A 14783-nucleotide genomic window follows, 5' to 3' on the forward strand; every position below is an offset into this window, starting at 1 on the left:
TACAAATATGATTTTTAATAGGAGGGTTTAATCAAATTACATTTAACATAACTTTTATAAGGTAGCATTTACTCCTGACAAATCCCATGATTTATTATTGCTGCTGTTTATTGTTACCAATGTTTTGAAATAATTCCAGATGCCCCAGAACATGTTTACCATAGTTGTTATCCACCAGGTCAGCCAGCCTTGATGTTTAACATTTGCCTCTGATTATTTTCTACAAACTACACCAGGAAGAAAATTTTTCACAATGGGAACTCTCAGCCTTGAGAGTGGAGTCTTTCAGAGAATACCAACAAGTCAAATAATGATAATTCTCTGAGAAAGAAGCTTTGAAGGAGTTTCAACCTCATTCTAACTCTTCCAGTCATTACCATGACCCTGGTATTCACCATCATTGCATGCTGTTGGTTTTCATGGTCACTATGGAGTTGGGGAGAGGTTGAACAGAAATAGGGCAAGTTTAAACATAACTGAGCTTTGAATACATGCTCCCCAGATTGCTACAAGTATTTGGTTAAATTTTAGAATTCTGAAAAATATTTATTCTGTCCATTTCTTTCCAGTTTTCTTATTTCTTTTGTGGAAGAGAGAATTTTAGAAGTTTCTCACTCCAGTATTTTTTCTGATATTACCCTACTCTAAGATGTTTTAATTGAGCACTCCCTAACCTTTAGAAAAGTGAATATCTAAAGTGTCTAGGAACTATTACCCTGAAACTTAATTGACTTCTCAGGATCCTTCTGCTGCTCAATTTGACAAGCAAGAGGAATGATATTGTTTTTTGCATGTTATTCATATAAAAATATAAGCCAGAACATGCTCCCCCTCTACTCAAAATCCTCCAGTGTCTCCTCATCTCACTCAAAATAAAAGTCATCATTTCACCCTTTTACGTCACCACCTTTTTATGTCTCCAACAGTGTTTGACACATAGTAGTATGTTGTGGAATGAATGAACAAATGAAGGATTAAAAATCACAAGATCTAAAATTGACAACTTAAATCTAGGAATTATGTATTTTTAAAAATTTGTTTCTTCTGTCTTTTTTTGTTGTTCTTCTCTCTTAATCTGAATGAACACTAACTATTCTCATTAAAGAAGTCTTTGTAGATATAGTGGTTTCTTTGCCAATCCTCAAACATGATACTCATTCTCCCATATTAGGGCCTTTATATCAACTCTTCCTTCTGCTGCAAATGCACTTCCCTAAGATATCTATGTGGCTCACTCAGTCACTTTCTCCAAATTTTTGCCAGTGTTACCTTAATGAAGCCTGCCTTAATCATTCAGTTTTAAACTACTCTCCTAGGACTCCCATTCTCTTCACAATGTTTTTTTTATATCACTTGTTGCTTTATAATATACTATTTCATTTTCAAATTTGTTTGGTTTAGTGTTTATTGTTTGTTCCTTTCCCTCCTGCATCTTCTCTCCACACACTTTAAATTGGATGTTAGTCAAAATTTTTGATTATTTGTTTATCAATATATCCTAAGCACCTAAAACAGTCTTAATATTGTTATTTGTTTTATGGGCATAGAAAGTAGTATCTAGTATAGATTCTGACACTGAGTAGGTGTTTAGCAATTTTTCAATGAATGACATAATATAATGTCCCATTTCCAACCCTTTATTTATCTGGTATTTTCAGGTAAATGAAAATGACAAGTCTCTGAGAAAGAAGCATTTGAGCAATCATGCCTAATTTTACTAAATGAATTTCCTAGATAACTGATCTCCAGAAAGTCTAGGTTTTAATATTATATACACTGAGTGCATTCAGAGATCATAATAATCTGGCCACTCAATATATATATATGTATTTTTTGTGGAATAGGTAAAATGATTTGCATGCCTTTCAGAACACAGAAGATTGACTGTAATTTAACTTTTTGCGGTATTTGAAAAGCTATAGAGAAAAGAATGGGAATAAGAATCAGAATACTTGGTTGTTGTAATGATTTAGTCTCTAAACTGTGTGAGCATGGACAATTCTAATGACTCTTCTGAGCCTCAGTTTCATCATTTATAAAATGACTAGAGGCCTGGTGCATGAAATTCATGCACGGGGGGTGGGGGTGTCTCTCAGCCCAACCTGCACCCTCTCCAATCTGGGACCCCTTGGGGGATGTCCGATCACCTGTAAACAGGCAGTCAGACATCCCTTTCACAATCTAGGACTGCTGTCTCCCAACTACTTGCCTGCCTGCCTTCCTGATTGCCCCTAACCGCTCTGCCTGTCAGCCTGATCACCCCCTAACCACTCCCCTGCCAGCCCGATCAACGCCTAACTGCCCTCCCCTGATACCCCAGTCACCCCCAAATGCCCTCCCTTGCATATTCCCTCTTTATTAGATAGGGTTTTTTCTTTAGCATATTGGACAGTCCTAACTGGTTTGGCTCAGTGGATGGAACATTGGCCTGCAGAATCAAGGGTCCCAGGTTCGATTCTGGTCAAGGGCATGTACCTTGGTTGGGGGCACATACCCAGTGTGGAGTGTGCAGGAGGCAGCTGATCGATGTTTCTCTCTCATAGATGTTTCTAGCTCTCTATCCCTTTCCCTTCTTCTCTGTAAAAAATCAATAAAATATATATTATAAAAAAAATTTAAGATTCCTCTATATCTGCCTGGCTGGTGTGACTCAATGGTTGAGACCCCAGGCTGCCACCACTGGAAGGACATCGAGCCCTGGCCAGGCTGAGACCCCAGCCCAGGCTGCTGCCTCAGCCAAGCCAGGCTGAGATCCCTGCCCAGGCTGCCATCTCAGCCTGGCTGGGGATAGCCCGGTGGGGGTGCACGGCTCCAGCCCAGGCTGCCTTCGCTGGCCTGAAGATAGCATGGTGGGGGTGCACCGCCCTCCCGGCCTGAGACCCCAGCCCAGGCTGCTGCCACTGGCTGGGTGATCATGCAGTGGGGGTGCCTGGCCTTGCAGGCATGAGACCCCAACCCAGGAAGCCAGCCAGGCCAGGGGATCCAGCGGCTTGGGTGCTGGGCCTTGCAGGCCTGAGACCCCAGCCCAAGCTGTCCTCACAGCCAGGGGATCCTACTGTTTGGGGGCGGCTGAGACCCCCGTCTCCAAGCTGCCCTGGCTTGCCAGTGAATCCTGCAGCTTGCCAGGGGATCCTGCAGCTTGGGGATGGCTGAGACCCCCATCCCCAAGCCGCCTCGGCTTGCCAGGGGATCCTGTGGCTTGGGGGAGGCTGAGACCCCTGCCCCCAAGCCGCCCCACTTTGCCAGGGGATCCTGCAGTTTGGGGGCAGGGGTCTTAGCCGGGCTTGCCAGGGGATACTGAGGCTTGGTAGCGGGGGTCTCAGCCCAGCTTGCCAGGGGATCCTGCAGCTTGGGGGCGGCTGAGACCCCCGTCCCTAATTTGCCCCGGCTTGCCAGGGGATCTTGCAGCTTGGCGGTGTCTGAGACCCCCATCCCCAAGCCGCCCCGGCTTGTCAGGGGATCCTGTGGCTTGGGGGAGGCTCAGACCCCTGCCCCCAAGCCACCCCGGCTTACCAGGGGATCATGAGGCTTTGGAGTGGTGGTCTCAGCCAGGCTTGCCAGGGAATCCTGCAGCTTGGGGGCGGCTGAGACCCCCACCCCCAAGCCACCCTGGCTTGCCAGTGATCCTGCAGCTTGGGGGCGGCTGAGACCCCCGTCCCCAAACCGCCCTGGCTTGCCAGTGATCCTGTGGCTTGGGGGTGGCTGAGACCCCCGCCCCCCCAGCCACCCCACTTTGCCAGGGGATCCTGCAGCTTTGGGGTGGCGGAAACCCCCGCCTCCAAACTGCCGCCACTTGCCAGCGATCCCGCGGCTCATGCTGGGCGCTGGTGCCTCCCAGCCAGACACCCTGGACTGCTGCTACTGGGCGGACTCTGCTGGGGCTAAGAGGACTGGGTGCCGCCATCTTGATCTTCTCAAAGGCCAGATAGGCCACCCCGAGTCCCGCCACCCGCCGGCCCAATCGTGGGCGTAGCGGAGTGATGGTTATTTGCATATTACCATTTTATTAGGTAGGATAATAATAGCTGCTCTTCAGTTCATACATTTTTGTGAGATTCAAAGAATATAATATACTAGCATTCCCGTTGCAGGAAAAATCCTGCAATAGGGTTTCCTGCTGCACTCTACCCCCCGCACCCCGCCTGCTCTCCTCCCTTGTCCCCCGCCCCGCCTCCGCTCCTCCCTTCTCCCCCGCCCCGCCTTCTCCACCAGCCCACCTGCTTTTCTCCCTTTTCCGCCAGCCCGCCCGTTCTACCTTCCTTCGCCCCCGGCCCCGACTCCACTCCTCCCTTCTCCTCCCCCCGGCTTGCTTGCTTCTCCGCAGCTTTGCTCCCTTCTGCAGCTCTTGGATTCTTTCTACGCTGTCTTGATATGCAAATTAGCCGCCATTTTTGTTGGGGTAATTTGCATACTCGTCCAGATTGGCTGGTGGGCGTGGCTTGGCTGGTGGGCGTGGCTTGGGCATAGTGAAGGTGCGGTCAATTTGCATATTTGTCTATTATTAGGTAGGATGGGCATACTATCTATAAGTTGTAAAGCTACTTATAAATGAAAGGTGAAGATGATACAAAGTTTATTATTTGGAAAGACAATGAATACATATGAACTGATTCCTAACAGTGGGAGTTTAGGGAACAGTGGAGGAGTGTACTCAATGTGAGAATGGCCAAGTCTGAATAAATTTAGCTTTGCTTGTGATTACTTGAAGATAATTTTACGTTCCTGATGTTGGAGTGGGCCTTTTCAAAACAGCAATTTTACAAGTCTTCTTTCCCTGGATTACTAAGAATTATTAATGTTTTAGCTATTTGGGAGCCAAGGATGACTAGTGTTTTCCAGGAAAACCTCTTGTATCCTTGCTGCTGAAAATGTATTTCAAAATGCATAGACCCTCAGTTACCGAGGGATCCTTGAGAAAGTGATGTCAGTTGATGTTCCTCAAGTTGGCCAGTTGTTTGTTTTTGTTGTTTTTTTCATTAAGGAAAGCCTAGCATCATGTACCTTTGAGTTATCCTGACCTTCCAAGTCACAAACACAAAGGAATAAATTATTTACTTTTCTTTGTTCCTACTTTATAGATGAATTTTAAAATTAATGAGAGACTTCTAATTTTGTCAGTGTCCATTCTTTTATTTATAACTAGAAACCTGGTGCACAAAATTTGTGCACGGGGGTGTGTGTCCCTCAGCCCAGCCTGCACCATCTCCAATCTGGGACCCCTCGAGGGATGTCCGATTGTCTGACTGCCTGTTGAGGCCCGATCCTGATCATACCAGGATCGGGCCTCAACAGGCAGTCAGACATCCCTCTCACAATCCAGGACTGCTGGCTTCCAACTGCTCGCCTGCCTGCCTTCCTGATTGCCCCTAACCACTTCTGCCTGCCAGCCTGATCACCTCCTAACCACTCCCCTGCCAGCCTGATTGATGCCTAACTGCTCCCTTGCCAGCCTGTTTGCCTCTAACTGCCCTCCCCTGCAGGCCTGGTAACCCCTTACTCCCCTCCCCTGCAGGCCTGGTCCCCCCCAACTGCCCTCCCTTGCAGGCCTGGGTACCCTCCAACTGCCCTTCCCTGCAGGCCTGGTCGCCCCCAACTTCCCTCCTCTGCTGGCCTGGTCACCCCTAACTGCCTTCCCCTGCAGGCTTGATTGCCCCCAACTGCCCTCCTTTGCAGGCCTGGTTCCTCCCAACTGCCCTCCCCTGCTGGCCATCTTGTGGCAGCCATCTTGTGTCCACATGTAGGCAGGATCTTTGACGACATAGGGGCAGCCATCTTGCGTGTTGGAGTGATGGTCAATTTGCATATTACTCTTTTATTAGATAGGAAGGATAGAGGCCTGGTGCATGGGTGGGGGCCAGCTGGTTTGCCCTGAATGGTGTCCCCGATCAGGGTGGGGATTCTCTTGGGGCATGGGGCGGCCTGGGCTAGGGTCCTGTGGTGGTTTGCAGGCCGGCCACTCCCCCTGGCGACTCAAGAGGAGGCTTTGTTTCTTGGTGAGCCTGGCTTGAGGTTCATCAATTTTGTTTACCCTTTCAAAGAACAGTTTTATTGATCTTTGTGTGTTTTTTTGTCTCTATGTCATTTATATCTGCTCTGATCTTTATTATTTCCTTATTCTTCTTACTATGAGCTTTTCTTGTTGCTCTCTTTCTAATTCTTTAAGTTGTCAGGTTAGATAATTTATTACAATTTTTTCTTGTTTTTTGAGGTAGGCCTGTAGAGCTATGAACTTCCCTCTCAGGACTGCTTTCACTATGTCCCATAGATTTTGGATTCTTTTGTTTTCATTGTCATTTTTTTCCAGGTTGATTTTTATTTCTTCTTTGTTCTCTTTGGTAACCCAATCATAGTATAATAGCATTGGATTTAGCTTCCAAGTGTTTGATTGTTTTTCACTGTTTTTATTTCAGTTTATTTCTAACATTATGTCATTGCGATATGAGGAGATGCTTGATATGATTTCTATCTTCTAGAGTTTGAAGAGACTTTGCCTGTGTCCTAATATGTGGTCTATCTTTGAAAATGTTCTATGCGGACTTGAGAAGAATGCATATTCTGTAGCAATGGGGTGAAATATTCTGAAGATGTCAATTAGTTCCATCTGATCTAGTGACTTATTAAGGATTGATGTTTCTTTGCCAATTTTCTTTAAAGGATTTATCCAGTGATATCTATGTTGTGTTAAAGTCCCCTACTGTGATTGTATTGCTGTCAATCTTTCCCTTGATATCTTCCAGAAGGTTTTTGTTTTAATATATTTGGGTGCTCCTGTATTGGATCCACATATTTCTACCATAGTTATATCTTCTTGTTGAATTGCTCCTTTTAGTATTATAAAGTGGCTCTCCTTATCTCTTATTATGACCTTCACTTTGAGGTCTATTTTGTCAGATATAAGTATTGCTACCACAGCTTTTTTTCTCATTTCCATTTCCCTGAAAATATTTTTCCATCCCTTCACTATCAGTCTGTGTGAGTCCTTTGTTTTGAGGTATTTCTCTTACAGACAGCAAGTATATGGTTCCTGTTTTCTTATCCATTCTGCTACCTTATGTCTTTTGATTGGAGCATTTATTCCTTTTATATATAAGGTTATTATTGATATGTACTTGTTTGTCACCATTTTTATTCTTTATGCCTGTGTTCCTTCTTCCCTTTGTATTTCTTCTTTTTACAGCAGTCCCTTTAGCATTTCTTGCATTGCTGGCTTGGTGGTAATACACTCCCTTAGCCCTTCTTTGTTTGTGAAGCTCCTGATTTCACCTTCAATTTTGAATGATAGCCTTGCTGGGTATATGATTCTTGGATTTAGTCCCTTGCTTTGCACCATTTTGTATATTTCATTCTACTCTCTTCTGGCCTGATGTGTTTCTGTTGAGAAATCAGTTGGTGTTTTAATGGGTGATCCTTTGTACGTAACTTTCTGTCTCTCACTGGCAGCCTTTAAGGTTCTTACTTTGTCATTGATGTTTGCCAATTTAATTATGATGTCTCTTGGTGTCAGTCTTTTTGAGTTCATGTTGTTTGGGATTCTGTGTGCTTCTTGGACTTGTGTGGCTTTTTTCTTGCCAATATAAGGGAAGTTTCTGTCATCTGTCATTATTTCTTCAAACTTGTTTTCTATTCCTTGTTCCACTTCCTCTCCTTCTGGCACCCCTATTATGCAGATGTTGTTCTGTTTCATGTTGTCCCAATTCTCCCTTAGGCTCTCCTATTTTTTTCATTTAGTTTCCAGTTGCTGCTGTGCTTAGGTGTTTTTTCTACCTTGTCTTCTAACTCGCTGATGCTGTCCTCAGCTTTTTCTAGTCTACTGTTGAAACTTTCCTTTGTGTTTTTTATTGAAGCTATGTTGTCCTTTGTTTCCTCGTGATTCTTCTTCATTTCCTCTTGATTCTTACACATGTTGTTGACTTTGTCTTCCACCTTCTTCAGCATCCTTTTAACTATTCCTCTAAATTCTTTCTCTGACAAATTACTTGCCTCCATTTCATTTATTTCCTTTTTTGGTGATTCCTCCTTTTCTTTGAATGCGTGTTGTTTCTTTGTCTCCCTATTTGCTGTTACTTTGTGATTATTTCTATGTATTAGATCAAACTGCTATGCCATCCAGATTTTTTTAGTTTGTCTTATATAATAGATTATTGAATTATCTTCATCACACTCTCCCATCATTTTAGATATGAGGGAATTGAGGCTCAAATGAAAGCAATGACTTGTCCAAAGCCTTATGGTGAGCCATTGGAGTCAAGCCATGACCTACACCTCCTTGCCACATTCCAGAACTCTCCTTCACTTTTTCGTGTTATTGATGCTTCATGTGTATTTATATCCCACTAGATTGAAAGCTCCTAAAAGGCAAAGCTATGATTATCTTTCTCCTCTGCAGACTTCAACACAGGCTGGACTGCTGGGTTTTCAGTAGGCATTTGTTTTGTTAACAATAGAGACACTTTCTCTTACTGTATTACAAGAGCAGATTCCCAAATTACACCATATGGTGAATAGGCAACCACTTGCTATGAATGCTGACTCTAAATTTGGAACTAGGATGTGCTAGGAATAGCTCTTTTGGTTTTTTCTCTGAAATAGTATGGAGTCTAACCCCATTCTTGTGTAGATGGGGATACTGAATCTCAGAGAGAGAAAAGGATTTGTCTCAAGGTCACAGTGACATTTATAACAGACCTTTAATGTAATGTATACATTAGAGTAAGCAGTACATGCACATGGTACAAAATTTTAAAATCACAGAAGGTTAAAAAGTAAAAAATAATTCCATCCTTCCATCCCTTGGATATTCAGTTTTGTTTCTCTAGGGCAACCACTGATATTTTTGTGTGTTTGTACCCTTGAGACATAGTATATGCATTTATAAACATATACAGAAAATATATCAATTTTATTCACAGAACTAGTGTGCTGTATTGTTTTACATCTTGTTTCCCCCCCACACACACTTTACAATGTATTATGGAGATTGTTTCATTTCAGTATATCTAGAAATTGTTAATTTTTTAATGGATGCATTGTATGACTGTATCTATTAATGAACATTTATGTTGCAGTCTTCTGCTACTATAAACAATGTTGCATTGAATTTTCTTGTATATATCTCATGTCACACATGTGAAAATATGTGCTGGGTCAAAGCAATGCAAATTTTAATTTTGCAACTTTTGCCAAATTGTCCTCCACAAAGGTTATAAAATGATTATTATGCAAATTTGGATTTGATAATATTTATAAAAGAAATAGTTAATGTTAATTTTCCAAAGGATTATTGTCTTTATCTTACAGAAGTGCTCAACATAATTTCTTTAAATGGTCAATTCCCACTTTACATATAAATGATAATTTATTTTAAAGAAATGTGATTTATACATTACTGTTCAGGAACGCATCTACCGAATAAAGCATGAGAAGATGGTAATATGTTTCTAAAATACAATTGAGTCTATACAAGCTGTTATTTCAGTCATATTACCAGAGCCCATAAGTATACTCAGATGAAAGTTCAAGGAAAGAAGAACAAGAGGATCAGACCCAGCTAGAAGGAAGTAAAGCAGAAGCAGTGCTGTGCTAGTAAACTGTATTTCTGTCTTCCAGGAGCACAGAGCAGTGGGGAGCCCTGATATTTGTAGCATTTGCTGTATTCTGATTTCAAGTTACTAATATGATAGCACTGATTGTGAAATTGGGAAGATATACTAAAAATCAGATTTTACAAGTCAATGCAAGCCAAATCCAGAGCAACACTGGACAGAACCTAAAGGAAGACAGCTTGAGAACATAAAATGTGGGTGTGACCATATGTCAAATAACCTTATCAGAAGAGAGCTGGTTATTCCTCATAGAGTTTTACTTGATAAGATTGGAGCCTGTAGTTTTCCTTGAAGGTCTTTCCAAATCCCATGAAAAGAATATTATCTGGTGCTTCCCACACTACTCATTTGAATGGCTTCAACCTCACTCGTCTCCAAAGGAAGGGAAAAAAAAAGCAAGGGGCATTGTGGACTGTCAAATGCTTTTGCAAAGTCAAACGCTTTTGCAATGTCAAACATTCATCCTGTTAATCTGGTGTCAGCTAAAAAACTCCATAAGCAGTCAACTCAACTGCAAAATCCAGCATCAGCAGCTCTCACATCAGAAGCAATAGGGGAATCTTAAAAACATCACAGAGCCTACCCTTTACCCCAATAAATTGAATCAGAACTACTAAAAGTGAAACCAAGCATCAGTACTTTGTAACAGATACCCAGATGATTCTACCTTGCAGCCAATATGGAGAATGACTGCCTGGCACAACCTGGTTCTGCAATCCAGTCAAATTTTCTTATCCCCTCCCCTCCCTTGTCTTCTGCCAGCCACACTGGCCACCTTGCTATTCCAAGAACACACCAAATTCATTCATGACTTTAAGCCTTTCATTTGCTGATCCTTCTTTGAGAATGTTCCTCTACTGGCTCTTTAAATGTCTGGTTCATATTATTCAGGTCTCAGCTCAAATACCACCACATTAGAGAATATTTCCTTAATTGTATGTACCACCAAATTTGAAAATATCAAATTTATTTTTATAACTTATTTATTACTTGTATGTTTGCACCAAAAGATCACCCACTTGAAGGCAAAGCCTTTGACTGCATTATCCACTGTTGTTTTCCTGGTTTCCTAGAATACTGCCTGAAACATAGAAGATGTGCACTCAAAGACTATTCTTTAACCATCAGAAGATAGTTATTAAACATCTGCTATGGCTGCACTCAATGACAGATTCAAATACTACTAGAACTAATAAGTGACTTTAGTAATGTAACAGGATACAAAATACATATTCAGAAATGTGTTTCATTTTTATACACTAATAATGAACCATGAGAAAGGGAAATGAAAAGACAATTCCACTTACAGTTGCATCAAAAGAAGTAAAATATCTAGGAATAAATTTAATCTAGGAGGTAAAAGACCTGTACTCAGAAAATTGAAATATACAGAAGAAAAATTTGAATATTTAAATAAATGGGAGCATTTACTGTATTTACAGATAGGGTAAATTAACATATTTTAAATGGCCATATTACCCTAAGTCAGTAGTTCTCAACCTTTCTAATGCCACAACCCTTTTAATACAGTTCCTCATGTGGTGGTGACCCCCAACCATAAAATTATTTTTGTTGCTACTTCATAACTAATTTTGCTACTATTATGAATCGTAATGTAAATATCTGTGTTTTCCGATGGTCTTAGGCTCTACAGTAGTGGTTCTCAACCTGTGGGTCGCGACCCACAGGTTGAGAACTGCTAGCAGGGTTGCCTAAGACCATCGGAAAACACGGATATTTACATTACAATTCATAACAGTAGCAAAATTACAGTTACGAAGTAGCAACAAAAATAATTTTATGGTTGGGGGTCACCACCACATGAGGAACTGTATTAAAAGGTCGAGGCATTAGAAAGTTTGAGAACCACTGCCCTAAGTAGTCTTTAGATTCAGTGTAACTCGTATCAAAATATCAGAGGGTAGGTAGGGGAGGGTGGGAGTAAGGGGGAGAGATCAACCAAGGGACATGTATGCATGCATATAAACCTAACCAATGGACACAGACAACAGGGGGGTGAGGGCATGAGTGGGGGGATGGAGGGGTAATGGGGAGATAAGGATACATATGTAATACCTTAATCAATAAAGAAATTAAAAATAAATAAATGAAAAGCATTGATACATACATACACAATGGGATATTACTTGGCCATAGAAAAGAAAGATATCATTTGGAACTGCATGGGTGGACCTTGAAATATTATGCAAGTGAAATAAGTCAGAGGAAGACAAATACCTTATATTTTAATTATATGTAGAATCTAAACAAAATAAATGAAGAAACAAAATAGAAACACACAATACAATATACAGATAATGTATCATAGAACTGTATACCTGAAACCTATACAATTTTATTAACCAATGTAACTCCAATAAATTCAATAAAAATAAATAAACAAATGAAAACAGACTCATAGATATAGAGAACTGACTGATGGTTGTCAAAGGAGGGAGGTTTGGGGATTGGGTGAAAAAGGTGAAGGGATTGAGAAGTGCAGATTGGTAATTACAGAATAGTCAAGGAGATGTACGGTAAAGTACAGCACAGAGAATATAGTCAATAATATTGTAATAATGAGTATGGTGCCATGTAGGTACTAAAAACATTAGGGGGAACGCTTTGTAAAGTATACTATTGTCTAAGCAAGATGCTGTACACCTGAAAAGAATACTAATTAATACTGAATATAAACTGTAATTGAAAAGTATAATTTAAAAAAAAACACCAGTACAATGCCTGGCCCATAATAGAGGCCAAATAAATTAATATGCAATGCCATTAGTTATACTGAGGTTTGCACTTCTTTCTGGATAAATTATAAAGGATATTTGTGTTTTTAGGTAACCTTATTTTAGGCTAAGAAGTGCTCTGGGACAAGGTAAGAACTATACCTAAGGAAACTATCTGAGCTCCAAATTGAAAAAAAAAGCAATTTTATTCTTTTCCACTGTATTCTCTCTCATTAACATGATGATTAGCTCTCAGGAGTGGAATTTAAAACTCCTTTTGGAGCCCTATTGCATTGGCTATGCAACCATTCCTTGGCAAAATGTGGTCTAGTAGCTAATATTTTCCTTGGAAGCAGAGATTCCTCAAAGTAGTCAAGTACTCCTGACTTGACCTTATTTCAGTAATCAATGTAACGGACTAGTCTTGAGGTTTGCAGCAGCACTATTACTGTAAAGAAACCCCAGTTCTAGAACACCCATGGCACTGGAAATGAACTCACTGGATACAGAGCCTAAACTCTTGGAACTAACAACCATTAATACACTGAATGACACTCGTAGAACCATCCTTTCTGTGTACACATTACAATCCTCAGTTTGCAGCAAAATAAAAGAGCTGTTACCAAAGTATGTTCTATTTATATGCATAAAATTATGTGTTATAAAAGAGTACTGGCTTAGAAGACTTAGATTTTCCCATCTGTTAAATGAAAGTCATGATAGTACCTACCTCAAAGAATTACTGAGGTGCTTCATTTACTAGTAAATAATATATTTAAACACCCTAATACAAGCCTTATTCCTAATAGATAGGTTTACTTATCCTTTTGGGGGCCCCCAATTCAGTATTCTAGTGTTCTTCAGGCAAGTCACGACCTCTCTAGAACTCATCCTTGTAATGCAAGGGTTGTACTGGGGCGATGTTTTTAACCTCAAAATTTTGGATTCCTTTGACAAAGGCAATGAAAGGAGGGAAGGGAATGGATGAGAAGGGGAGGTGAGGGGAGGAATAGAAAAGGAAATTTTTTGCTGACCTGGTTATTATTGACTCTCCTATATGAAATAACATATTATAATATGTTATTATTTTTTATAGCCACATAGTATTCCATTGTATAAATGTACCACAGCTTTTTTATCCACTCATCTATTGATGGGCACTTGAGCTATTTCCAGATCTTGGCTATTATAAATAACACTGCAATTAATATAAGGATGAATATATTCTTTTGGAATTAGTGTTTTGGGATTATTAGGATATATTTCCAGAAATCTGATAGCTGGGTCCAAAGGCAGTTCCATTTTTAATTTTTTGAGGAAACTCCATACTGTTTTCCACAGTGGCTGCACCAGTCTGTATTCCCACCAACAGTGCACAAGGGTTCCCTTTAACAGATGGCTTAATAGACATATGAAAAATGCTCAGCGTCACTAATCATCAGAGAGATGCAAATTAAAATCACAATGAGATATCACCTCACACCTGCCAGAATGGTTACCATCAGTAAACCAACAAACAACAAGTGCTGGTGAAGATATGAAGAATAAAATATGTTTTTGAGTGAACCTCCATGTCTTTCTTTGAACAGCAGTGATTCTGAGGATCTCTGTGTTTGTGTATGTTTCTTTGTATCTATGACAACTCAAGGTGTGCATGACAGTGATAATTTCTCTTGTTTTGGCTTCAGAGGACTTCCTTTCACTTGCTGTGATTCACTTCACAAAGAATGAACCTTTCTGTTTGATTTTTATAACCTACAGAACTGGGGGTATGATCACTAGCAACTTAAAAACAAATAGAAATCCTATATAAATGCTCTTTTGTAAAAGTTTTACCTGTATTTTTATTGTAAAAAATAACATGTTGCCAGCCAGCATGGCTCAGTGGTTGAGCATCAACCTATGAACCAGGAGGTCACAGTTCGATTCCTGGTCAGGGCACATGCCTGGGTTGCAAGCTCAATCCTGAGTGTTGGGTGTGCAAGAGGCAGATGATCAATGATTCTCTCTCACCATTGTTGTTTCTATCTCTCTTTCCCTTTCCCTTCCTCTCTGAAATCAATAAAAACATAAACAAAAAGGAAAAAAATAACGTTATTAGTTCAAGTGTGATTACAGGAGTCAGGAAGAGGAAAAGTGACAATTTCCACTAATGATCATTTTCTCATGGGCATTATAGGCTTTTAGTAAAGGTACATAGATCATCTTATTGAACATACCAGTCAGTAGTCCTAATAAAGCAGATATCATCAGGACCTGAATTGTTCATCCTTATGAAAACAAAACAGAATAGCATTGAATTAAACCAGCCTAGTTTAATAGATTCTGTGTGATCAAATTGTTTAGGGCCATTCTCTGTCCACTTCTTTCATCTGGCAGGATATATCTTTATACCCTTTCTGCCTAGAAATACTTAAGGAGAGAGACTCTGGAAAATCATTAACAG

At 40.7% G+C, this 14783-nt stretch overlaps 1 protein-coding gene across 2 annotated transcripts in view; it reads left to right on the top strand.

The window, feature by feature from the left end:
* The window catches only part of AR (androgen receptor), a gene marked incomplete at both ends in the record, with an annotated part of 321271 nt that overhangs the window by 265233 nt on the left and 41255 nt on the right, over positions 1 to 14783 (top strand). The window contains one exon of one of the 2 annotated variants that reach the window (XM_079765069.1): positions 14745 to 14754. The exons of the other annotated variant lie outside the window; for it this stretch is intronic. Coding sequence (XP_079621195.1) covers positions 14745 to 14754 — 10 coding nt within the window. Of the gene's footprint in view, positions 1 to 14744; positions 14755 to 14783 lie in introns of those variants that run through there. 2 annotated transcript variants of the gene reach the window in all.

This window comes from Cnephaeus nilssonii (assembly GCF_951640355.1).
Source record: "Cnephaeus nilssonii genome assembly, chromosome: X".
Lineage (NCBI taxonomy): Eukaryota > Metazoa > Chordata > Mammalia > Chiroptera > Vespertilionidae > Cnephaeus > Cnephaeus nilssonii.